The 27,148-nt window shown below is 40.2% G+C and overlaps 1 protein-coding gene across 1 annotated transcript in view; it reads right to left on the bottom strand.

Moving 5' to 3' along the window:
- LOC136884740 (mucin-19) overlaps positions 1–27,148 on the bottom strand; it is a 415,881-nt gene that overhangs the window by 163,260 nt on the left and 225,473 nt on the right. The window contains exons 11-12 of the mRNA XM_067157030.2: positions 21,883–22,077; positions 10,933–10,995 (exon numbers count right to left, since the gene is read on the bottom strand). Coding sequence (XP_067013131.2) covers positions 10,933–10,995; positions 21,883–22,077 — 258 coding nt within the window. The remainder of the gene's footprint in view (positions 1–10,932; positions 10,996–21,882; positions 22,078–27,148) is intronic.

Genomic DNA, 27,148 nt, shown 5'->3' with positions numbered 1-27,148 from the left:
ATCAGACTCTGAAACAACATCCAAGATCAAGTTCAAAGAGATAATATTGAAATGAGGAGAGATCGGACAAGGAGATGGACCTCCCCACTTCTTTTGAATTGTGTATGACAAAATGGTTAGAGAGTGACACCAAAAACTGCAAGGAATAGGAAATATACACAATTGCGTAGCCTTCATTGGTGATAACGTGGTTCTATCAAAATCATTAGCGGAGGCATGGAACCAGATTTACCATTTCCAGGAACAAGTGAGTAGGGGCAGAATTTTGAATATCCTTCGAAAAGACACAGTACATGAACAATATAGAAACAACACCCAGGTCGATGAATAGAAGAAGAAAGGATCCAGAATGTGGAGAGATTTAAATACTTGGGAGAATGGATAGAAAACAGTTTATCAGCAAAAGATACACTGATAATGAAGATCAACAAGATGAATGTGGAATATAAACTATCCACAAACTGAGATACTACAAATGCTGGGGCTGTACCTTAATTAAGGCCACGGCCGCTTCCTTCCAACTCCTAGGCCTTTCCTATCCCATCGTCGCCATAAGACCTATCTGTGTCGGTGCAACGTAAAGCCCCTAGCAAAAAAAAAAAAAAAAAAAAAAAAAAAAAAAAAGAGATACTACCAGACAGTGATCCATCTGGAAGCCTTATACACAGATGAATGCTTGAACCTGACAAAAGACAATTGATCAAAAAGCTGGAACTAGAAGAGAGAAAGATTCTGAAAAAGATGGATTGCACAGAAATAAATTAACCAAGAACCGCATCTTAAGATGGAAAAGATCTTGCACTCTATCTGGAAAAGAGAGCCATGTTCTTTGGACACATCTACATAATGGACCTGGGAAGGTTAACCAATCAGATAGTGAGATTCTGCAAGACCAGATGAACTGTGGTATACTGATATAAAGAAGTGAGAAGAAATTGGAACACAAGGAATGGAAATCAACAACAGGGGAGTCTCTATAAGTCGAATCACAAACATCAACCATCACGGACGGAACAAAGTAGAAGAATACCAAATGAAAGGATGAGGGGGTACTCAGCGCACATCAAAGCTCACAGTCGGCCTAAAGAATAAGAATAAGAATAAGAATAAGAATAAGAATAAGAATAAGAATACGAAGAAGAAGAAGGAGAAGAAGAAGAAGAAGAAGAAGAAGAAGAAGAAGAAGAAGAAGAAGAAGAAGGGAAAGTATACAAATCTCTGTGGTCTCACAAACTGTGTTGATGATTACTAGATGAATTAATACTTCTAAACAGAACTGGACTATGATTCAAAGTAGCCTCGATGAGAAAAGTAGGCAAATTGTGGCATGTTGCAATGGTGGTATATGCCCAATGTTCCTGTTGATCAGTGGAACATGAAACAAAGGTAGAAAAGGGCTGCCAGAGCTATTTAAAGGATGTATATAACATACATCTATCACAGAAATACAGAAGACAGAAAAATTTCACTTACGGCAATGAGAAGATCAGTAATATTGAACATCATTACAAATGTGTTAATGAATGCCACAGCTTCCACTTTCTCAGTCCTCACCCTTCTCTTTCCTTAACTCATTAAAACCTAGTGTCATATTTCGAGGACAGCGGTTTGTATATAACAAATTAAACTCTATATTCATAACCAATTTGCTGTCAACTCACCAGCTTTCTGTAACTGTCTTGTTACATTTACTATATTTTATAATTTTTCCCTTTTAAGATACCATATGCATTATTTCATGAACACAATGGCTTGTGTTATCTCCTCCTCCTCATCATCATCATCATCATTGATTCTCCACTCCAGCAGTGAAGACAGGGGAAGCTTTTGTCCCATAGAAGCTATGGTATTGAATTGTAGATTGTGAACGTTTCGCACTTGAAGCCTGCTATTAATATCTGGGTTAATCTGTTGTCTGCTGACAAAATGGTGCTGAGATATATTTACACTGATGGACACTTTTTTTAATGCCATGCTGTCCTAGTTTCAGTTTTACGGTTTTGCTCTCTCTCTCCCTTCTCATCACCAAGTATAGTTCTTTTGGTGGGGTACATTTTATATCCAAGCCTGTCAAATCCTTTCTTCCATTAAATAAGTCATCACTGAAGATCTTCTACACTGTTGCCCCATATCATGAAGTCATCTACAAATGCTATTGCATTTGAGTTCATGTTTTCCTTCTTGAATAAATGCTTATGAGGATCAAAGAAGACAGGCAACCTCCTTGTTGCTTATATAATATTAAATAGAAGGAAGGATCCTTTTCAATACTCTGTTATTAAGTTAAGCAACATTGGGCGTGATCAAGATTTCGATGGGTTGCCACACGTTGTTGGTGGGGGTAAGGGAATTGGGGAGCGGAAAGGAACTGGCCGCCCTACCGTACGTGAACTCCGGCTCAGCCACACCTCTGCGGAGGTTTGGACCTGCCTTTGGGCAGAATACACCCTTACCTTACCTTACCTCACCTCTCTATCCAATATGGAACAATCATGAAATTTTTAACTTTAAAATTCCCTGTTGCACTTGATAACCCCCAGCCTGATCTTCTAGCTTGTACTCGGACTTAACTCCTGGTTTCTAGGTAGAGCTGTTTCACTCATGCCACTAAGTCTTCTGGAACACCCTTCTTGAATGATATTTCCCAAATGTGGTCATATACCTTTTCTGTATCCCAGTATTTCTAAGAAAACATCCTGGTAGCAAAGATGAGAACCACAGTTGAATGATCAGTTCTGAATTCATGTTGTTAGTGTTGTGTACAAGAAACACAATATACAAAACACAACTTAAAAGTTTATTGGTTTGCAGTCTTTCATACAATATGCACAAAATGAAGGGAATTTAGACTTGCTTCTTCTAATGTTGAACACACTAGATAATAACATAAGTAAGTTGACTGTTTGTCGAAGAAATATATACGTATGTACAATGAGATTCTACATGTACAATGAGATCTATCTTGACGAGATAGAGTGCCACAAAGGAGCAAAAGTTTACGATAGCAGATGGCTATCTGGAGTTTGGGAAGTTTGAATTGAAATTGGTGCAAAGTTCTTGCTAGCAAAATGCTAGGCAGGTGTATGCAAGTTACAAGGGAGGTGGAAATCTTGAGGCGTAGTTGTCCTGAGGTGAAACCTCCCGATCAGAATTCAGTCCACCTGTTCAGTACACATTTTCAAGAGGGATGCCTCCGTGTCTGACATACGGTGTAGCCTGATCGCTGGACACAGCTGACTGCCTAGAGTGGAGGAAACGTCGCTCCAATATATACTCATTGGCTGACATCACATGACATACGTCAGCGCGCTGCTGTCCACACACTCGTAGTGTCGAGTAGGTTCGATGTGGGAGTGGTCTGCGGAGCTCCCAGATGGAGGACACTACAACAGTTAGCTTTCTTCAAGATCTGGTTCTGTTATTCTCCTCATCTGCTTAAAAGAATAATACCAGCTCTGAGGTATAGGGATAGTGTACTTGCCTCTTGCCTGGATACCCCATGTTTGATTCCCAGCTAGTCTTAGAGATTTTATTTGTGAACCGAGTGCTGGAATGGAGTTAAGGCAATGGACCAGGTAAACAAAGCCAAGCAATGCAGCAGGGGATTCACCATGACACTCTAGTACCTACAGACCATCTGTCTAGACAGCTGTCATCTTAGTAGGCCAAGACCATGAAAACAAAATTGGAACAGGTAGATAATTTCAAGTATCTAGGATGGGTATTCTTGCAGGATGGTAGTATAATAAGTGAAACTGAATCAAAGTGCAGCAAAGCTAAAGCAGTGATCTTGCAGTTGCGATCAACAGTTTAGTGTAAGAAGGAAGACAGCTCCTGGTCAAAACTACCTTTACAGTGGTCTGTTTACAGACCAACTTTGCTTTACAGGAGTGAAAGCTGGGTGTACTCAGGATATCTTATGCATAGAGAGATGGCGTATGGCTTTTAGTGCCGGGAGTGTCTGAAGACATGTTCGGCTCGCCAGGTGCAGGTCTTTCAATTTGACTCTCGTAGGCGACCTGCATGTCGTTATTAGGATGAAATGATGATGAAGACAACACATACACCCAGCCCCCATGCCAGCAAAATTAATCAATGATGGGTAAAATTCCCGACCCTGCCGGGAATTGAACCCGGGACCCCTGTGACCAAAGGCCAGCACGCTAACCATTTAGCCATGGAGCCAGACATCTTATGCATAAATTAGACATAACAGATATGAAAGGAGAGAGAATGATAGCTGGTACAAACAAGTGGGAACAATGGCAGGAGGGTGCTTGGAATGAGGATATAAAGGCTAAGTTAAGAATGAACTTGACTGGTGAAGATGTAGCATAAACCAGCTTCAGTGGAGATGTCATGTGAGATGAATGGAGGAGGATAGGTTACCTACGAGTATAATGGACTCTGTCATGGAGGGTAAGAGAAGTAGAGGGAGACCAAACGACTGTAGTTAGACTCACTTTTTAACACTAGAACCTCCGGAGCGGTCAAAATGACTGCTATACATTTTCCAAACTCAATTTTGACTACAGTTTTTACTGAAGGATATTGAGCTGCAGTGACTTTTCCTGATTTGTGGTCAGAAAAGTTCATATTAAATATAATTAATTTTGCATCAATGGATGGGATGTTAGTGATGGGTATACCTACTACTGCCAGAGCGGTCATTTTTGACCGTTGCATTAATTATCATAATAAAATGTATAATAACACATATCTCTCATTGAGATATCCCTGTAATCATCTACTTATGAAATTTTCCTATCAACAACGGTAATGTTCGAACACGCAACAATGGAACTTGGATATATAACAAATTGTACCAGTATTATTTCCACTGCATCTCCGATAGTGTTGTCATTCGTCAGTTATTCCCTGCACAGTAAACATGTCTCATAAACCAACAGTTGCTGAGTCTATTGCATGACATTCCTGAAGATGTGTCTGATGTAGAATATGGTCTGGATATAAAGGACCTAAGAAGAGAAAATCCATACAAAGATTACTACCAGTCAAGTGATAACTCGCATAGCAATGATTCAAATCACGCTGAAAACTGGATTGTTCAGACTGAAGGTAAGTTGACATTAGTATTATTACAACTATCAGCATAACAACTTCGATGAAATTCCTTGATTTATTCCATATTCATATTATAATGATGCCTCGCATAGGCTGAGTACTGAAGAGTTTTCAATTATTCTATTACAGCTGTAGAAACAGTAACCCATAAAACACGGTATCAAAGGGGACGTGACAACCAAGATAAAAGCTTCCCATGGCCAGATAATGTGTCATTAGGTACTGATGACATCATGGAATGGACTGTAGCAGACTTTGCGAAGATTACACCTGGTAGGTTTGCTCGCCATAAACCCCTTGAAAGAAAATCCAGGACTTACTCCGTATTCAAAATGGCATGTTTCTGATGACAATGTAACGAGTGCGTGGCATCTTTATATTGATAAATCAGTGTTGAAAGTCATAAAGAAATGTACAGGAACAGAGGCAAAATGATAACAATGAGGAACTGTGCGTATCGAGAATGAATATATAATAATTTCATTAGCGGTCAAAATGACCGCATCGGTGGTTTAAGTTGTATATTATATTCCGGTGATTCTAGTGTTAATGATTTAAAGATAAGAGGTATGGAACTAAATGAGGCCACAGAGCTTATTACAAATAGAGGATTGTGGAGACGTTTAGTAAATTCACAGAGGCTTGCAGACCGAACACTGAAAGGCATAACAGTCTACAATGAAGTATGTATGTATGTATGTATATATGTATGCATGTATGTATGTATGTATGTATGTATGTATGTATGTATGTATGTATGTATGTATGTATGTATGTATGTATGTATGTACCGTATGTATGTATGAATAGTAAGTGTCCTTAAAGTTTTATTTCCTTCTTGGTCATCATCTTCCCCTTCTTCCACTGCCTATCTGTTACTAAATGTTGATGATTACACATCAGAATTTCCTGCACAGAGTTCACCAATCTTGTCCAATCTTCTATGTTTCTCAGCTGATAAATTTCTCTTCTTCCTGTACTTCTTTCGTCAACTTGTCTTGAAGAATCAATTGAAGAATTTCATATTTGGGATTCCCCATTATGTGGCCTAAATAATATGTTTCTCTGTCTTTAATGACCTGGGTTAATAATTTCAGTTTCTCCATAGATATTCTGTCATTAATACAAATAGAAATTGATATCACAAGAGGGGAAATAAAAAGAGATGAGAGGCCCAGGACATGAAAGCGATGGTCTTAGATCCCACCATTCGCTTTGAAAGAGACCTTAATCAGGCTCGGGATGTAGACCTAGAAAAGCAAGCTATTTATGTTCCGTGCTTGCCTTACCTTTCATCTAAGTATAAAATACCTATTGATCGGTGGATTGTCACAGGCCTGCTTTTCGGAGCAAGAGGCACCCTCCCTAGTCAGACATCGAACTTCCTACAAAATTTGAAAGTTCCATTCTGCGAGTTAGAAAAAATAGTAATACAGGTACGGAGGGACTCGCTGCAAATCATTCATTTCCACCTATACCTGAGAACGTGAGTTACATTCCTCCCCCACTAACCCTGGAAAAAAAAGAAGATAACAGCATTAACGATTAAATGTTCATCTTTTGATATTTTTAAACCATTGAAATTTAAACTGTATTCCGGATCCAAATGGTCACCCTCATTGGAGGACGGATGATTTATTTCTTTAATAAATCTCTCTCTCTGGAGAAGGAAACAATATACAAAGAAGAGTGGTGGAAGGAGAGGACAAAATGGAGGTCAGTGATCCACTACTTGACCCAGGAGCTCCCTGGACATGGATGACGAAAGAAGAGGACAGATTTCTTTATTTAGTAAAATTCATATTGCTGTTCATAAGATCTATCATCTTATGTTGAGAATGGCATAAAATAAGTCAATTATTTTATGATATCATTCTACTTTTAGCTGTATAGACATACTTCCTTTAAAACTCAAAAATTTTATAAATTTGGACTGTAATGGGTTAATATGTTAAACTCGAAAGAGGCCCCCCCCAATGAGTGTTGATGTCCGCCCTTGTGATGAAGCTGGGAAACAGAAATGAGCTTATCGGAGGCTGAGAAGAGAGGGATGCAGAAGAACTGGGATTGACAAGGAGAAAGTTCACCTATGTGAAGATGTGGGGATTGTCCTTATCCTTTTCTGCTTTATGATTGTCCTTGACTCTTTTTATTGCTTCCTCTTCCCATCCTGACTGGGAATTGTGTATTCCCTTCTATGCCCCTGTCTTAATGTATATGACTCTTTTCTCTACGTTCTTTTCCATTAATTTTGAGGGACTTTATATTGCTTTATTGACGTATGACGTAGCTAGATGCGATGCTGATGTGAAATTCCTTGTTGTCTATTGGAGAAACACTCAGAAAATGAGCCTATTTTGTTTCTTTTATGTTTTTTGAAATTTCTCATGTTTGTAATAAGAATTCTACAACTGTTCAAGGCATATCATGTTATATTTTGTATTCATCATTATGAACAACAATCCTCTTCCTAGCATTGTTCTGCTGCTGCAGGGTCCACTTTTTGGATCAAATAATGCCATTTTCTGCGGTTTTGTGTATTGTTGGGCTTTAGAATGACTATCTTTAAGTCTGAATGTAGTTTATGTTGCCAGTGCTGCTTTGGTTGTGATTTTTGTTTGATTTGCTTTACATCGTGCTGATACAGATAGGTCTTATGGTGAGGATGGCATAGGAAAGGCCTTAATTAAGGTACAGCTCCAGAATTTGCCTGGTGTAAAAATGGGAAATCACGGAAAATCATCTTCAGGGCTGCCAACAGTGGGATTCAAACCCACTATCTCCCAGATGCAAGCTCACAGCTGCACGCCCCTAACTGCACGACAAAAGAGTAGCGTTACAAAAATGTTGCAAAGTTTGGGCTGTGAAGACTTGGGGAGAAAGGTGACGAGCTGCTCGACTAAGTGGTATGTAATACCAATATAATGGTCCGTTATTGGACATTATAAATTTTCCAGCTAACTCATTCTTGGTTGCCTGCGTTTCGCCCTCGTGTGCTAAGTTAGGCTCGTCAGTTGGGACTTAGCACACCACCCAAGACGCAAGGCTAGTGCATACCGTGGAGGCCACTGCATAGGCTATTTGAAGCCACCAGCAGTGCCAATGCACTATGAGAGCTATGTCTCATTTCCAAAAATAGATGCCTGCCTGGCCATCAAATGATGTAGATGTTGATTCCCATAGGGAACCTAAAATATTTGTCCTGAATGAGTAAATTTATAATACCAATATAATGGTCCATTATTGGACATTATAAATTTTCCAGCTAACTCATTCTTGGTTGCCTGCGTATCGCCCTCATGTGCTAAGTTAGGCTCATCAGTTGGGACTTAGAACACCACCCAAGACGCAAGGCTAGTGCATACCGTGGAGGCCACTGCATAATGTCCAATAACGGACCATTATATTGGTATTATAAATTTACTCATTCAGGACAAATATTTTAGGTTCCCTATGGGAATCAACATCTACATCATACGTGGTATGTTCCGAGCTGTCAGTGGAGAGATGGCATGGGAGGACATCAGTAGACGAATAAGTTTGGATGGCGCCTTTAAAAGTAGGAAAGATCACAATATGAAGATAAAGTTGGAATTCAAGAGGACAAATTGGGGCAAATATTGTTTATAGGAAGGGGAGTTAGGGATTGGAATAACTTACCAAGGGAGATGTTCAATAAATTTCCAATTTCTTTGCAATAATTTAAGAAAAGGCTAGGAATAGAACACATAGGGAATCTGCCACCTGGGCGACTGCCCTAAATGCAGATCAGTAATGATTGATTGAACTCGCCCAGTGGTTGTCATCTGAAGCTTGGCCATTGATGTCAAAATGGGAAATGGAAAGAGATGGGTAGATCAGATTAAGGAAGACATTGGAAAACAAGTGGAGAAGGGAAAATATACAAAGAAGAGTGGTGGAAGGTGAGGACAAAAATGGCGGTCAGCGATCCACTACTCGATGCAGGATGATGAAAGAAGAGGATAGATTTCTTTATTTTGTAAAATTCATATTGCTGTTCATAAGATCTATCATTCTATTTGATAATGGCATAAACTAAGTAAATTATTTTATGAAATCATTCATATTTTTAGCCATACAGGTACAATATCCTTCCTATATCTCAACATTTTGTATGTCTGGAGGGGCTTCTTTCTAATTTTTTCCAGCATTGGTACAATACCCTTTTGCCGCTGAATTATGTCATTCCTGATCTGATTTATAATGGAAATATTCACTGTTCAGCAGAGCATTCTCATTTACATGGTATGCAGATGGTGTTCAGTTATTTTGTCCACTGGTTGACATTCAGTGCTATATGCAACAACTGGACATAACACTGTCCTATATATCTTCGACTTGAGATATATGGATAACAATCTACCATAATAATAATTAATAATAATAATTTCGTGTGGCTATTTCTAGTTAGGCATACCCTCCAATGAGGGTGGGCAGCACCTCCCATGTGAAGGTAACTGCATGTTATTGTGGTGGAGGCTAGTGTTATGTATGGCGTGTGAGTTGCAGGGATGTTGAGGAGAGCACAAACACCCAGCCCTGAGCCATTGGAATTAACCAATGAAGGTTAAAATCCCGACCCAGCCGGGAATCGAACCCAGGACCCTCCGAACCAAAGGCCAGTATGCTGACCATTCAATCAACGAGTCAGACAACAATCAACCATAATAAATTTTGGTTATTTAACTATATTGGTCAAACACAGTGCTGTTTCAAGTCTGTGTTTAAACAGAAAAAAGACCACAGTTGTAAGCAAACATGTCATTGAACTGGTTAACTTGACAGTTGCTGGCACATCACTACAGCAGGTCCATTTTAAGAATCTTGGCTGAGTACTTGGTTACAGCTGGAACAATGCTGTTGAAATTAGGTCCCACATTGAAAAGGCATGAATTGAATTCAAGACAATGAGTAAAATCTTCTGTAACAGGAACTTCAATAGAAACCTCCATCTCCATTTACTGTACTTCAGTGTTATGTATTCTCTGTCTTACTTCATGATACTGAGGCCTGGATCCCAACAGAGAACACCAGCAAAAGACTTCAATCCTTCAAGATGTGGTGCTACCGACACTTGCTCAGAATATAATGGGTTGACAGAATATGTAACTCTGAAGTACTCCAATACCTGAACAAAGAGCTAGAGATTGTGCTCAACATCAAACAGAAGAAACTAGAGTACTTTAGCTATATCATTCGAAATGATAAGTACAGACTACTCCAGATTATCTTACAAGTTAAGAATGAAGGGAGGAGAATCAGGGAAAGAAAAAGGCTACCTTGACTATGGAATCTACGAGAATTCTGTGGACCCAGTAAACCCAAATTTTTCTGACTTGCTGAGAACAAGAACCAGATTCCCCTGATGACGGCTAACATCTGATGAAGAAATGGTATATCAAGAAGAAGAAGAAGAAGAACTTTTTTTTTTTTTGCTAGGGGCTTTACGTCGCACCGACACAGATAGGTCTTATGGCGACGATGGGATAGGAAAGGCCTAGGAGTTGGAAGGAAGCGGCCGTGGCCTTAATTAAGGTACAGCCCCAGCATTTGCCTGGTGTGAAAATGGGAAACCATGGAAAACCATTTTTAGGGCTGCCGATAGTGGGATTCGAACCTACTATCACCCGGATGCAAAAGAAGAACCATGGTGACAGTTTTCTGACCTCTCAAATGTTAAGTAATCTCTGATTTATTTATTTCAAATTTCATCTCCTTATAATTATAGTGACTATTTATGCAGCATTTTAACACAGAAAACAAACTTTCCAGTGAATAACTTACTTTGTAATTGTGACCAAGTGAAAGGAAAGTAAAGACACTTACCTTCTATGCGACAAGAACTTCCCTGTCGCATGTCCAGAGCCATCACAGCCGGGGATGGGACATCTGTGTTAGCAGAGCGGAATGTTAGTTTTATTAGTTAGTAATGAGGAATAGGATTATCTGTAAACCATCAAAAGATTGACAAAATTCATCAAACATTTGAAGTTTATTCTAAAGGTCACTTGGAGTAATTATTTACGGAAAGGAAAGGGATGATCTTTAAGAGGAAAGACAATGAGAGGTAAAGGCCACTACACACAGAAAGCTATACAATGCTAAGCCAAGTTTACCCAATGTTCCCAATTCATACTTTTGTTCCTGTTTAAAATCTGATGCTGGATCATCTCTGATTTTTAATCATTTCTGAAATGTGGAAAATCTTATCACTTCCCTACAAGATATATCTGACAAATTTAACAGTGTATGAGTCCAAAATTTGTGGCTGCAACCTTCATCAGTGGATTGTTGGTAGTTAAGCTGTGCAGATGCTAGAGGTGATTGTTTTAAGAGGAAGTAAAAATGGGCAATCATCCTCTATTAACACTAACCAGAGGGGAGAAGTGAGAGGTATCATCAGAAGAAAGGGAGGGGCCATGGAGTATCTGGAAATAAAATACTCCCTAGGCCTCGAAAAGCTAATACTGTCAGGATTAGGAAAGAACACGAGTTGACGATGGAAGGATAAAAGCAAGGAGCTTGGCACAAGGAAGTGGAAACAATACCAGAACTCAGCCAAGGGCACCGTGGTCGCCAAACCACACTAACAAGTTAAAAGCTTCTGCAGCCCATTTTAGTTGCCCCTTATGACAAGCTGTGCAGTATACATAGAAGATGATGTTGGATGAAGCGAGTCATGACAACCTTGTACGGGGTAAGATTTGCCGACAATGGTAGTGTTGCTGGTGAACGTGTTACACCAGCAATTTGCTTTACGTCACACAAATACGGATAGGTCTTATGGTGTTGATGGGGCAGGAAAGGGATAGGAGTGGGAAGGAAGCAGCCATGGCCCTAAATAAGATACCTAAAGCCTCAGCATTTGCCTGGCGCGAAAATGGGAAACCACAGAACACCATCTTCAGGGCTGCCAAAAGTGGGCTTTAAACCCTCTATCTCTCGAATGCAAGTTGAAAACTGCGCCCGCCTCAAACACGTTGCCAAACTTCCTTTTGATGTTATAGAGTCTCTCTAAATGAAATGAAATGGCGTATGGCTTTTAGTGCCGGGAGTGCCCAAGGACATGTTCGGGTCACCAGGTGCAGGTCTTTCGATTTGACGCCTATAGGCGACCGCCGCGTCATGATGAAGATGAAACGATGATCAAGACAACACACACACCCAGCCCCTGTGCCGGAGAAATTAACCAATGATGGTTAAAATTCCCGACCCTGCCGGGAATCGAACCCGGGACCCCTGTGGCCAAAGGGCAGCACGCTAACCATTTAGCCATGGAGCCGGACTCTCTCTAAATATCATAAATAGATAAAAGTTCATAAAATTGGCTCAGATGAAGAAGTTATTACATTTTTCATCATTTCTATGTCTTTAGGGCTGTTGTCCAGGTGATAGAAAGTTATCGAACATTTCCTTTAGTTAATTATTCCACTCCTAATACCTCTTTCTATAAACAAATATTTGCCCCAGTTAGTCCTCTTGAATTCCAACATCTTCATATTATGATATTTCCTACTTTAAAAGCTCCACTTAAGCTTATTGGTCTAATAATGTCATTCCATGCCATTTCTCTGCTGACAGCTTAGAACATATTGCTTAGTTAAGCAGTTCATCTCCTTGTTCCCAGGTTATCCCAGCCCAAAGTTTACAATATTCACATAACACTAATTTTTGTTAGAAATCACCCAGGAACAAATTGTGCTCTGCTTTCTTTGAGATCTTTTCTAGTTCTTGAATCAAGTAATTCTAGTGAGGGTCTGATACACTGGAACCATACTCTAATTCTGCTTATATTCCTCTTCTTGTTATGAGGTCACATATCCAGGATAATTCATATCGTTGGGAATCAAGCAATCTTGAAATACTGCATAGCATGGCAACCTATTCGTGTCATAGCATTGGTCTGGTTAGCTTAGCTTAGCTTGCTGTGTGTGTGGTGCCCTTAATAAGCAAAATACTAGATTCCCAAGGACATAAAATAACAAGTTTTGTAAAAGTGAAAAAACAATCCTTAAATTATATTTAACAATAATTCCTGCACTTATTTTTCATTACAAGGAAAGAGTCACAGAAATGGTAATCATAAGAAGAGTTAGGGGAAGTGATATTTTTGAATTAGAGTTCCTATTTCGTAGAGTAAGTTTCATAGTATTACAGGATGAATCGACCATTGCAAAATTCGATGTGTCCATTGATTCCATCATAAGGTGTGTGTTGTACTCAGATTTCATGAACCGAACCACAAATGTGTGTGCTGATGGTGTGGAAAGTTTTGTGGTTATTACCACACCCTGGAGTGGCCAAAGAGACATATTCTCAGATAAAACTCCATAGGTAGCGAATAAGTTTATACTCTTGCACATTTTGTGATATTCTATTTAATAATAAAATTTGATGTTTAATTTTCCAAGCAGATGTTTTCGTTTAGGTCTTATTTTTTGTTATGAGGTTCCAGGAAGCTCCAACTCTTCCTGACATGACGTTCCAGGGTCTCCAGAGTCCAAAGGCCCAGTTGCACCACTTATCGTGGAGAGGGATTTCTGTTTACCCCCTGGAGTAGTTGTCTCCAAAGACGTTTCCATCATGTTAATTGTTGAAGTAATTGAGAAAACAGGAGATCCTGTTTTCAAATATAGAACTGAGGTTGTAAGCGCCAGAGCCCTTTTCTCTTGGGGTAGGTCCCCAAGCCTTTGAGAATCCCTTCTCTAACCACAAGGCATTGGTCTAATTAATCAGCCTTAATTGGAAAGGAAGTTGGCATTAATCGAAAAGAAATCTTTAACAGAGATATGTTTTGAGCTAAAATTGTTAAATTCAAGGGGTTCTAGGAAAAGCAAAATGAAAAGTCCAAGAACGTGTGGTCAAAGGAAAGGAAGAGGAGCCAAAGCGAAATGATGAAGAAGTTCTGGGAGAAGAAAAAAGGAGTAACCAGCAAGTCAATTGTTTACCATGGTCCAGAGTTAGCCAAAGTCGAAGAAGGAAGAAGAAGACAATATGATATAGATCCTCACAGACATTCATCCTTAAAAAAATGAAAAGAAAAAATCCACTAATCTGGGATAAAACAATGATAATTCACTTGTTTCAGGGAATGGTGGCGATGGTTCAATAAGCGCTAGCCCAAGGGGCAGGCCAAGTAGGCTATGCTGTGAGGCATCAAACTGAGGGGGCACAAAAATAACGAGAAATAAATTAATGTTATTTATTTAATGAAAAACACCTTGGCTGAATGGTGAACATAGAGGCCTTATCATCAGAGGGTCCCAGGATGCAACCAGTTAGGAATTACTTTTATAGTAGGGATAAATGCAAAAGGTCCAAAGCTGGATAAACACAGGAAAAGGAAAGAAACAAAAATATAAAGATGAACTATACTCCCCACTTCAAGACAACTCCTAAATGAGTGTTGAAGCCTGCCCATGATGCTAGGAACCAGGAACGAGTTCGATGGAAGCTGTGAAGAATTGAATAATATTGTTGAGGAGAGAGTCAGTCTATTTGCAGTATATGAAGAAGTGGAAATTGTATTTCTCCTTTTCATTTCTTTTTATCTCTCCCTCTTCCCATACTGATTTGTCAGTTTTCCTATTATGTGTTCCTATCGATGTTCCAATGTCAGATATAATTAAATACATACTCCCACAATCATGTGAAGTGCTGTCAACAAATTATATACCGATACAATTCCTGTTGGCTTATCTAAAGGAAATCTAAACTCTTTAGTTAAGTTGGTGTTGCCAGACAGCAAATAATCCCTCATTCCTCTGTTAAGCTAAGTGTTTAAGTTACTCATTTCATTAGCTTTTCATGTAGCATAGAATCTTTCATTTTACGATGTACAAATTTAATACAAGTTTATATACTTAACCATTTATTTAATATATTTATGTATACAATCTATATTTAGCTACATAGCGCCTACTAGAATGCATACAGTTCCTCTGAATAAGCTAGAATGCTTGTAGGAATTAATTACTTAACTAGATAAAATAATAATAAAAACAACAATTACCGGTCTACATGCAGAGGCAGTTTGCTAGTGGTTTCATGTCGCACTAATGGTCTACCTTGCAAAGGTTACACCAGGATTGCAACATCTGCTCAAATTTTATTATTATTCTGTTGATGCAGCACTAATTTTCTGTATTCTGTAGGATAGCTATTACAAATTTACTTTAAAAAGAAATCTATTTGTTTTATGTCACACCAACTCAGACTAGCATAGGAGAGGGCTAGGACTTGCAAGGAAGCAACCATGGCACAGGCTCAACATTTGCCATGTGTGGAAATGGAAAACCACAAAAAAAAAAAAACCATCTTTAGGTGTGCCGACAGTAGGGTTCGAAACCATCTCACAAATGTGAACCAACAGTGACACGCCTTTAAATGCAACCAACTCACTCACTGCTAATACTACCATCACTACTACTCTGTCAGTAAAGAGCCAAAATATATATGTTACATAGAAATTACTGAGGTTAATGAAATAAACAAACAAAGAGTCAAAGCAAATCATTTACAGAGAGACAAGAACATGAAGAAGAACAAACACAATGACTAGTCAGTGTGGAAAAGAGGAGAAGTAGAAAGGAAGAGGATGGAGGCTTTTGAAATGTGGTGTTACAGAAAGCTAGAGGTGAATTTAGTAGAACAAAAGACAAAGGAAGTGATTCTGAATTGCGTTTGTGAGAGAAGAATGATTTTGCAAAATTTGACCAGAAAAAGCAGAGATTGATAAGGACACATCTTGAGACATCTAGGACTTGTTTGGTTATTTTTGAGGGAAGTATAGGTGGTAAGAATTGTAGGGGTTGACCGGCTCCGTGGTGTAGGGGTAGCGTGCCTGCCTCTTACCCGGAGGCCCCGGGTTCGATTCCCGGCCAGGTCAGGGATTTTTACCTGTATCTGAGGGCTGGTTCGAGGTCCACTCAGCCTACGTGATTAGAATTGAGGAGCTATCTGACGGTGAGATGGCGGCCCCGGTCTAGAAAGCCAAGAATAACGGCCGAGAGGATTCGTCGTGCTGACCACACGACCCCTCGTAATCTGCAGGCCTTCGGGCTGAGCAGCGGTCGCTTGGTAGGCCAAGGCCCTTCAAGGGCTGTAGTGCCATGGGGTTTGGTTTTTCCTTCAGGCTAGCAACCCGTCGGAAGGACATTTGATTGCTTTCAAGTCTTGCAAAAAGTAAAATGCAAGACCGTAACGGGTCACATGGCCCAATACTTGGAAGGAAGATGATGATGATGACCAGGCATTAATATAACCAACAGATTAGATGTAGGATGCAATAGGTCTCTAGAAATGAAAAGGCTACCACAGAATAGGGTGGCATTGACACCTGCTTCAAACCAGCCTAGGGACGGATGTTCCAAACAGCAAAAACAACGTAATGGATATCAATGTTCAAGTGTACATTAAGTTTTTCCTCAAAGTAAGTTGATTAAAATCTTCCATTTCCCTTGCAATGGCGACAATGTCATGGTGATTTTTTTTAGAGATATAGGTGGAACATCCCTTTTCTTTCGAGACTTAGGGATTTTCAAGTTTCGGGAGTGGGTTGACGACCACAGGGCCTCTAGCCAAGGTAGCTTGTACTATGCTCCTCACTTTCATCTTTCCAATCTGACCTTACTTATTCAACTGTTATTCTACTCCAATCCAAAACGTGTTAGTTTGCGAGTGGTTGTGATTGTTTCAAGAGGAAATTCAACACTGCAACCCTTCTCTTTCAGGTTTATTGAGTGAGATTTGGGAGACTTTCAGTTTCACGGGTGTTTCACGAAGAAGCAAGTAAATAAGTCTCTTGGTGATGGCATCTACGTACGTACACATATTGATAAATTTCTCTCCACGTACGTACCTATTGTGATAAATTTCTATTGTATTCAGTTCCCCTACTTGGTGATCCTGACGTGTTGACATAACAACTGTGTTCAAGGAAGAATATTCAGGTACCAGTACGTTTCAACCTCAAAATGGTGACTCATAAAAAAAGGACGTAGTTGTCCACTTAAGTGAAAAATACCCCATCTAAATATGGTTTATGCAAATAGAAGCCCAGTTCTCCACAGTCAGAATAAATATGGAACTTGCTAATGCAACCACGTTTCGGCGCGTTTAGAAGCGGATTTAGTCAACGAGGTGGCGTTGGTATAGCCGAATTTATTTTCGATTTTCTTAGTGAAGTCGGTTCATCTTCTCCCTTCACAGACTTGAAAATGGGTTTTATCCAAGAGTTCAAGAATTCAGAAGGAGGGAGGGTCAATAAATTGCTCACCGAATTAGAACTTGGGGACAACAATGTTCCTAACTTTTACGGGCAATATGGAACTTATTCGGTTGTCTGTTTCAAGAAAACCTTTTACGGCCAGTTTTCGTATGTCTGCTGATTGCAACGCCATTAATACTAGCCCCTGGTAGTGGCAGAATAGAACACGACAAGAATAGGTGATAAAATAATAGAATTTCAAATCCAAGCCAGGACTCTATATGTATATAGTAGCTCTCAAACTAGTAGGACTGCCTGTAGGGATTACTCTTAACAATCACCCCTCTGGGTGGAAGGGTGGGGGTTTGCGGTAAAATACACCCAGCCGGTCTAAGTGGTTCAACGACTGAGACGTTGGCCTTCTGACCCCAACTTGGCAGATTCGATCCTGGCCCAATCCGGTGATATTTGAAGGTGCTCAAATACGTCAGCTTCGTGTCGGTAGATTTACTAGCACGTAAAACAATTCCTGTGGGACTAAATTCAGGCACCTTCTCGTTTCCAAATCCATAAAAGTAGTTAGTAAGGCACAAAGAAAATAACATTATTATTATTTATTAGAATACACCCACAGTACATCTGTCTGTCATGTAAAGCGATTTAAAGGGGCTCTCATCTTGGAAGGGTGGGGGGGGGAGGGAGGTTTGGCGACCATGGAGCCCTAAGCTGAGTCTGATATTGCTTCCACTTGTGCTAGGCAGTGGCGGTTTGTGCATGAAGGGCTTTTGGGCGCCGCCCCATGCCTTTTCAAAAACATTTAACGTTATTTCACTCTGTAATTGATTACATAAAGAGATGGGCAAATGTAGCGAAGTCAAAGTTATAGTGGTGTGCTGTTCAGTTATACAATGTTATCTTTATTATTTCGGCTGTAAACATTTTACTTTTATATTTTCAAGAAAATGGCAATGGCTTTCAGACCGTGTTCAGCACACTCGATGTTTTCTCTTTAGTCATGAGGCGTTCGGAGTGTGGCAGCCGAGCCCTGAGCAGGTTCCGCACTTTGCAAGCGTGCGGGGTGCGGGAGGAGCCTGGAAGAACGATGTGGGCTTGTCAGGGGAAGGAAGAGCGCAGGCGGTTGTAAGTGCTGAACAGCGGAGCCCTCAGCACATCGCCAATACTTTGCAATGTACCTCGGCTTTTCCCCCGGATGTCTTATATTAACTGTTGTTAGAGATTAATTCCAAAACATTTTAAAAAACAATGAATTCCATTATAATCACTATTTAAACAATTCAGTTCTATAAAGAAGCTAAAATTAAGATTCAAAACATAACCATAACGTGACGGCACTATTTGTAGTGTGATCACATTGTTAAATACGTTGTCATGCTTTGAAATTTGAGCAAGGAGAGAGAAATTCGGGAGTGCACAGTTTATTTGTTTTCATGAATGTTGTTATTATCACTTGTGATTGTGATCAGTGAAACAGTGCAGTTCCATAATAGTCGGGATTGCGTTGGATAGCTGTTAGCCTATTAATGTGAGTGCATAAATGCCATTGTAGTGTAGTTAATTAATTAATTAATATTGTAATGCAAGCAGATTTCTATTCAGCTAGTGCCATCATATTATTATTATTATTATTATTATTATTATTATTATTATTATTATTATTATTATTATTATTATTATTATTATTATTATTATTTATTATTATTATTATTATTCATCTAAAAGTATCATGGTGCTGGTCAGTGAAAACTCGACCAATTGGGAGGGGAAAGAGATGGTGGCACAGCCCCGCCAGAGTTTAATGTCACGAACCGCCACTGGTGCTAGGCTCCTCTGTTTCATCTTTCTTATCCGACCTCCTTTGGTCAGCTCTTGTTCTCTTCCGACCCCGATGATATTAGGTTTGTGAGGCGAAGAGAGTAATTTTCATGCCCTTCATGATCCTTTCTTTTCTTTCTTTCACTAATACCTTCATTATTTGAAGAGCCAAACCTCTTCTTTTTTACCTTCAGATTAAAGTTAAGAATGGGTGGTTGCTCAGTTAAGCTCTTCTAAAATCAAGCATCATCTCCCTTTTTATAAGTGCAGTAGCAGCGATTGGGAAATGGAAATTGGGATGGAGGGGGCACACAAATTTATAGGCAACAGTAAGTCCCCAGGTCCACGGGATATCGCGAGGGGTGGGAGAGAGGAGGCGGTAGACATCAAAACTGAAAGAAATTGCAATAAAATGGTAAGTTTTTGATGCTCTCTGAGCGAATTTCGATAAAGGGTTGACATTCTACCAACTTAAGTGTGGTGATACAGGGTCTTTCACCCAGAGTGGGGCTGGCCGGCGCAGCGCAAGCGGGTAGATAGGAGCTGAAGATCAGACGAGCACATGGCAACTCACTGAGATTGAGATCGCCCGTATGAATCGCAAGTAAATAACAAGCACACACAATAACGTATAATCAAAGTAAAATCATTTCTCACATTGTCACAGAAGATGTTGAATATGTCCTCCATCTGCATCTACACGTTTCTGGCTTCATCTAAGGAAATTTTCATTCATATGCATTAGTTCATCTACCGAAAAAGCCTCAAATTCTCTCGTGATATTTTTGAGTTCATCTAGAGTGTGAGTTATTTTTTTTGCATAAACCTTATTTTAAATTTTCCCCATAAATATGATTCACAAACCGTAAGATCTGGGGATCTTGCGGGCCACAATGATTTACTAATTGCTTCTGTTGCCAAAAATGTCCTCAATTAAACTTAATGACTCGTTAGCCATATGCGTGGTTGCCGAATCTTGCTGGAAATATCCAGATTGGCATTCGTTGTCCGTCAGTTGTTAAAAAATGGTACGAGAATGTCATTCCTATATCTCTACCCAGTGATTGTGGTTTTAAAAACTATAGGCCCTATTATCCTGTCTGCAGTTACTGCTGCCAACTTTCCCATTTTCACTGTGTGTAGATGCAGGTGGAGGACATTTTCAACATGTTCAGTGACAAGGTGAGAAATTATTTTACTTTGATGATGCGTTATTATGTGTGCTTGTTATTTACATGTGAATCATACGGGCGCTCTCCCAACTCAGCGAGTTGCCATGTGTTCGTCTGATCTTCAGCTCGCCCATCTACATCTACACCAAAGAGGATATGAATTTCGGTACCAAGCCACTAGGCGCTAGTAGTTTTAGTCTCCGATCAGAGATAGCGCCACAGTGTTCATTGCTTGCAATACCTTAAGTATTACTATCAACAGATAGCGCAGAGAAGCCGGCCAGCCGACCCCACTCTGAGTGAAAGACCGTGTACTAATACAGTACTATAAATAAAACTTTCGTCAAAGGACCAATAATTACGCATGTATTACAATTAAATAAAAGTACGACGTGATCATACAATTAAAATGTAATTTAGTACTTGACTACAAACTAACAAAATAACAGTCACTAGGTAGAAGTTAACAGACACATTGAGTGAGACTGCCAGATCGACGAATGCGTGCGGCATGCGGGTGACCTTGGCAAAAATATACCCCTGCTGCCCTTCGTTGCAGAACATGATACACATTGCTCCGCGGGTCTCCACTACTTGCTTTGGCGCGCTGTACAATTCGCAACATTTTGTGCGTATTTCTGCTAAGTATTTTTCTTAATAATTAAATAAATGAAAGGAAATAATTAGCTGTAAAGACAACAGGGTTTGTACAAATTGCTTTTCTTAAAGTAATTCTCAGCTTCAGGCGGCTAAAATGGAATACAAATTTAATTTTTCTCCACAAATGATGGGGGGTGGGGGTGGGTTACTGCCCCTTCTCGCCTCCCCTAATCGCCACTACTGTTTAAGTGAACGGTTTCTAAATAACAGTATCATAACCAGTAAATATGTTAGTTAACTGGTAAACAAGGCAAAATTACTGTGGCGAACTAAACAGAATGTGCACAAATTGTTGTTGCTGATTTTAGTAAACTTTTCATTATAATATTTTTAGCCTGAATTTTAATTGCCGGCCTCGTGGTGTAGGGGTAGGTAGCATGCCTGCCTCTTACCCGGAGGCCCCGAGTTCGATTCCCGGTCAGGCCAGGGTTTTTTACCTGGACCTGAGGGCTGGTTCGAGGTCCACTCGTCCTACGTGATTAGAATTGAGGAGCTATCTGATGGTGAGATAGTGGCCCCGGTGTAGAAAGCCAAGAATAAGGACCGAGAGGATCCGTCGTGCTGACCACACGACACCTCGTAATCTGCAGGCCTTCGGGCTGAGCAGCGGTCGCTTGGTAGGCCAAGGCCCTTCAAGGGCAGTAGTGCCATGGGGGTTTGGTTTGGTTTTGAATTTTAATTACAATGATCTCACAGTGTGTGAAAAAGAGATTGAATAAGTTTTCAATATTTTAACACGTTATTTAATTGATCTCGGGAAGTGTTTCAAATGACTCCCTTTACCGCATCGCAGTTGGAAAAAGACCTTAATAAAGACAGGGAGATTTCCATCAAAGGTTCTATAACGAGGATGGACAGGGACACATGACACTGAAAGTAGATTTGCTATGCTATGTAACTCACCTGAGGGGTTCCGAGTCTTGACCGTCCCGGGGTTTGCTTTTGGGTTTATTGGCTCGCGGACAGCCGGACAGACTCCGATGCGACGAGTAGTTACCCGTCACGTGACCGGAACCGTCACACCCTGGTGTCGGACACTTGAGCTCCTGGGAATGCGCCTGGATCTGCGACCGATCCGCCCGTGGACATCCCGACAAGCTGCAGGTATGACAGCAGTCAGTCTTAATGCGGCGTATGGAAAACATTCTAACACAAGATATCTTTATTATGAAAATGCCATTTTCTTCTAACGGTATAACGAATTGTGTGGTATCTACACTGTTGTGGCAAATAAGTAAATATACAAAGTAAAATTAATCAGGTTCTAAATTAGGAAATAATAATAATAATAATAATACATCTTTGACTCTTTGGAAATTAGAACAGGCGTTAGACAAGGAGATGGGTTGTCCACACTCTTGTTCAAGCTTGTTCTAGATAAGGTCACTAAAACATGGAAGAAAGAAGTACCTGGAATAAATATGGGAACAAAAGCTAACGGATCAACATGAAATGTCATGCCTTTGCTGACAACCTGACAAGAATTACCCGGACACCTGAGCACGCCATCGAGACGCTTCACGAAATTGCGATCAAAACTGGCCTCCATATTTCTTATGAAATAACGCAGTACATGGACTCCCAGAGCCCAAACCTGGCATCACTTGAGGCAAAATATGGCAACATCACACAAATTAAACAGTTTAAGTACCGGTGCTTAGGTGAAATCATCGGGAACTCTGGCAGTGAAAGAGTAGCCATTAAAAATCAGCGCAGAAGAACTACGTAAAGCCTATACAGTCATCCGGAATTTCTGTAATTAAAAATCGCTATACCAGAGCCAAACTTCGACATTACTATACTGGTGTCCTCCCAGAGGCACTCTACTTAATCGAGACATCATCACTAACCATCAACATCAAGGATATTCGAGAAAATGGAACAGCAGATACTGAGGAACATATTCGAACTCAAGTTTCAAGATGGTATCTGGACACGAAAAAGCTCGGAAGAGCTCTATTCATCAATTGAGCGGTTGACTTCAGTCGCACGCAAAGTACGTATGAAATTCTGTGGACATTTAGCAGAATGGATGACTCGTGATTGACCAAGAAATTATTTTATTCTCAATGGAACTCGACCAATTTATTAAAGTACGCTGGCTAACAGACACATAAAAAGTCGATATTGACCCACTGACAAGAACAAGAACTACATAGAAACAAATGATTAAGGCCCAAACGTTTGCACCCAATACTCCAACGGCAAAAAACTTGAAACTTAAGGATGCATGGACACAATAAAGACGACAGGCCATAATGAAAGGATGAGAAAGTTTTGGGATCTAGGAAGAGAAATCTAACCTTCTACGGTCATATTTCAAGGACGAATCCAACCAGACTGACCATCCGACTTCTTACTTGCTGGAATAATAAAAGGATCGGCACATGGCTAACAGAAGAGACCGAAGACATGCAAGAACTAGGAGTAACAAAAAGTGACATCAGAAATCGATTAACTCTCAAAAGGATGTTAAGACAAAAGGGGTTCCAGGACAAGACAGGTGTCCTCTGGACGAATGAGAGAAAGTAACAACATAGCCAGTAAACGCCAGATTACTGGGCAAATATCACGGCCCGCTCCAAGCAAAAACGTGGTGCTTAGTAGGCCAATTCGAAATAATAATACAAGTAAAATAAGAAATATGTGCAATTCAGGAGCGAGTGTGAAAAACAGATCTGCCCTATCGATTCAAGAATGACACTACAACAAGAAGGTGCTAAATTAAGACACCTAGACCCAGCCATGAAACCCGAATGAAACAGAAGTAAGAAGAAAGATGCTCGGAAAAATTATGGACCCAAAAGTAAAAAAATGCGGAGACCATTCTCATATCTAACAAACAATTGTACCAGAAGATAGGAATAGTTAAGCTGATGAGAAAGATAAAATTACGGTTCTATAGCCACGGCTGATGAAACGAATCTTTTAGTTCTTCACACAACAGAAACCAGACTTAAAATGTTTTCTGGGAGTGAGAAAGGAGAAGTCATAGCGGATGGAGACAGATTTAGACAACAAATCAGGAAGTTACAGGTTTTCAGGAGACAGTAAAGAAGAAACAGAAGAAAATAAGAAAGTAGGGGGGAAAGCATAAAAATATACTGACGGTGAAACACAAAGTGGTCCATACATGACCCTTCCCTCTCTCACGATGAAATGCTAGGTGAACCAAACAAACAGAAGTGTTAGTTGATACCTAACCCTCTGTACTAACTGTGGTAGTTACAGTTCGGGACGACTCCTTGTATCGAAGTAATTTACAGATGGATTTCTTCATGTTCAGTTGACGGGTGTTTTCGGTGTGTTCTAAAGAGTTTACTAAGTGTTCAATGTTAAACTGGAACTTTTGCAGTGTAATGCCGTGTGTATGTTTACCTACTGAAACAGAACATGAGAAATAGAAACTAATTCATTTTCTGTATTAGAAAATAATGTTTGACTGTTTTGAAGTGGTGGCTCATGACTACGTAAGGCGCGGAACATAATTATCCTATCTCCGAGACTTACCAGACCAGGAACTCGAGCTGCTTTATAGCAATATCACGAAATAGACTAAATTTATTGAGCATATATAAATATATTTCAATGAAGTGAAAACGAATTTATTTCGAAGAAGTTAGCGAAACAGCCTATGTAGTTCCGTAACGGTGTTTCTGTGCATAGGATGTTCTTTGAACTGTTCGGAGTTCACCTGATTGCTAGGCTGAGGAATGTGAGCGTCGGAAACGCAGCGCCACTCAGTCTGATTGAAACGTAGCGGTATCTGTCTTCCTAAAAATATTGTGTCATAACATCCAGAGCACATAGAATGCTAATTTGTGAACTGGAGTTAAGTCAGTGATGTTTTCACTTAAATGATAATTAGCGAGGATGATTGCTTAAATCAGGGCCTCTCAAACGCCCAAAATCTCACGCGTGCAGAGCGAGGCGCAAGATCTTCGTGCACTGTGCATCGCTGCCGCTCGGCATGGCTTGGATCAACGCTTCGTCTCTGGGCTACTCGGCTATGCTCGGCTCTACTCGGCTATACTCGGCTCAACTCAGCCAGGATTTGGAGCGCTACGGCGCAAGTAGGGGAGAGGGAGACAGGCGGAGCGAGCGAGAGAGGTACGAGGAAAGAGAGAGTTAGCGCTATTGCTCCAAATCGAGGAGTGGGGGTCTGCACTCTGGTCAACCAAGCCAAGTCGTCTTTTGCACCGTGCACAGTGCATGCACCACGCGCATGCACCCTGAGAGGCCCTGGCTTAAATAGTACCAAGTTCTAAGGACTAACTAGGTAGCTAAGGCTATAAATTTATTATTATTATTATTATTATTATTATTATTATTATTATTATTATTCATATCATTTTTGCTCTTATGGACAGTGTTTGAACTCGAATATCTCATAATGACACAATTTTTACTTCGTTCCCTTCCTTCCTCTTCTCTCCCCAAAATCTCTTCATCGTTTGGCTGTGCTCCTGTTTCCTTTGTTCTGTCCACAATGTTCCTGTCACCTTCTCATTTACTATACATTCTGTATTCCTAATTTTGTTTCTGAATTATTTTCTGTCTCCTATCATTTTCCTATTCATCCCCACCTGCCTTAAGTCTTTCTCTATTTCATGATACCAATTTTTCTTGCCTGAACTGTTTTCTACGTCAACAATTTTCTTTGTAAGTCTGTTGTTGTTGTTGTTGTCCATTCTCTGTATGTCCCCATAGAAAGTTAGTCTGCGTTTCCTGATAATGTCTGTGAGTCTGTCAGTGTGCTGGTACAGCTCTTCGGTAGGTCGTTTCATCCATATGCCATCTCTGTGTACCGGTCCAAATATTTTTCTGGGAATTTTACGTTCTATTTTTTCTGTCTCTATGATGCCTGATGCTCTAATTGTGGTTGTTTCTGCCCCATATAATGCTTCTGGTAATACGACTGTTTTGTAGTGTCTAATTTTGGCCTGTCCTGATATGTTTTTCATATTATAATGCGATCATGTGAGTTTGTACGCTTTCTGGAGTTTTTCCGTTCGTTCTGTGTTAGACGCCTTGTTTGATCCTTCTATTTGTATGTATTCCTCTAAATATTTAAATTTTTCGACCCCTTTTACGGATCCATATACAGTATGCATGGTGTGCACGTTGTTGCTCTGTCGTTCCATGTTTATTGGGTCTTCTCGTAAGATATCTGTAGACCTGTTTTGGCAGCTATTTTATGCAAGCGTTCCAGTGCTTCCTTTGCCTCTTGTGTATTATTGCTGAGTTTATTATTATTATTATTATTCACTTAATAATAACAGCGCTAGAACAAAACAGGATGACTTCGCTATTTTTCATTTTTATTCTTTTTAGCTTCTCCAGTCCTGATTACACCACTTAATAATGTTCCCTATTGTTAGCCTAACTCCGCTAAGCATTATTTTCTACTTTTTACGAACGGTAAATATTATGAAGGCAGAACAGGTATCCATCAAGACAAAAATCTATGCACCCTCAAAGATAGTTCTCTGGGGGAAAACTACAAGAGTGAGTGATAATAACTACTTAAAAGGAGCGCAGATACGAACTGATGGACACCAAACAAAGCCATTCAGACAATGTCTGAAGAGTGGGCCGATATTTTTCTGCTACCTTGTAGTAAGGAGGTTGCTATGGTAATGGCAGCTGGGCTGTGTGGAAGGAAGAGCATTTCCTTTGCTCCCCGCTTCACCCCGCGCTAGCAAACACGTGAGCTCCGAACAGTATCTTGGCCTTGCTTACTCGTTTCGTACTTCTATGCTAGCCTTCAGTCCACTGAACGCCAAGCTGATTGAACGCCACCTACCATCGGACGATTACGAGAGTCTTCCTCCCGCTTAACCATTTCAAGGCCTGCGGAGCTTTCCGCCATTTTAGAAACCCTGCAGTTTGCACTGGGTGACGAAAGAGATAACTTTCTCGTGTGTACTGACTCGTTTAGTTCTTTGCAGTCTATTGACACCTGTTTCCCACAACACCCACTGGTGCAGCAGATTCAAGACTTTCTAGCCAGATTGTGTGATGCTGGCATCAGAATCACTTTCGCGTGGCTCCCAAGCCACTTTGGGCTTTGGGATTGTGGGAAATGTACTTGCGGATGAAGCTGCAAAAGAAGCGGTACTTTTAACACCTAGACCTGTGAATGAACCAACTACGGATATTTGTTTTC

Source organism: Anabrus simplex, chromosome 13 (genome assembly GCF_040414725.1).
Source record: "Anabrus simplex isolate iqAnaSimp1 chromosome 13, ASM4041472v1, whole genome shotgun sequence".
NCBI classification, from domain to species: Eukaryota; Metazoa; Arthropoda; class Insecta; order Orthoptera; family Tettigoniidae; genus Anabrus; species Anabrus simplex.
The sequence above is the reverse complement of the archived record's forward strand: the minus strand, read 5'-3'. Positions and strand labels throughout refer to the sequence as shown.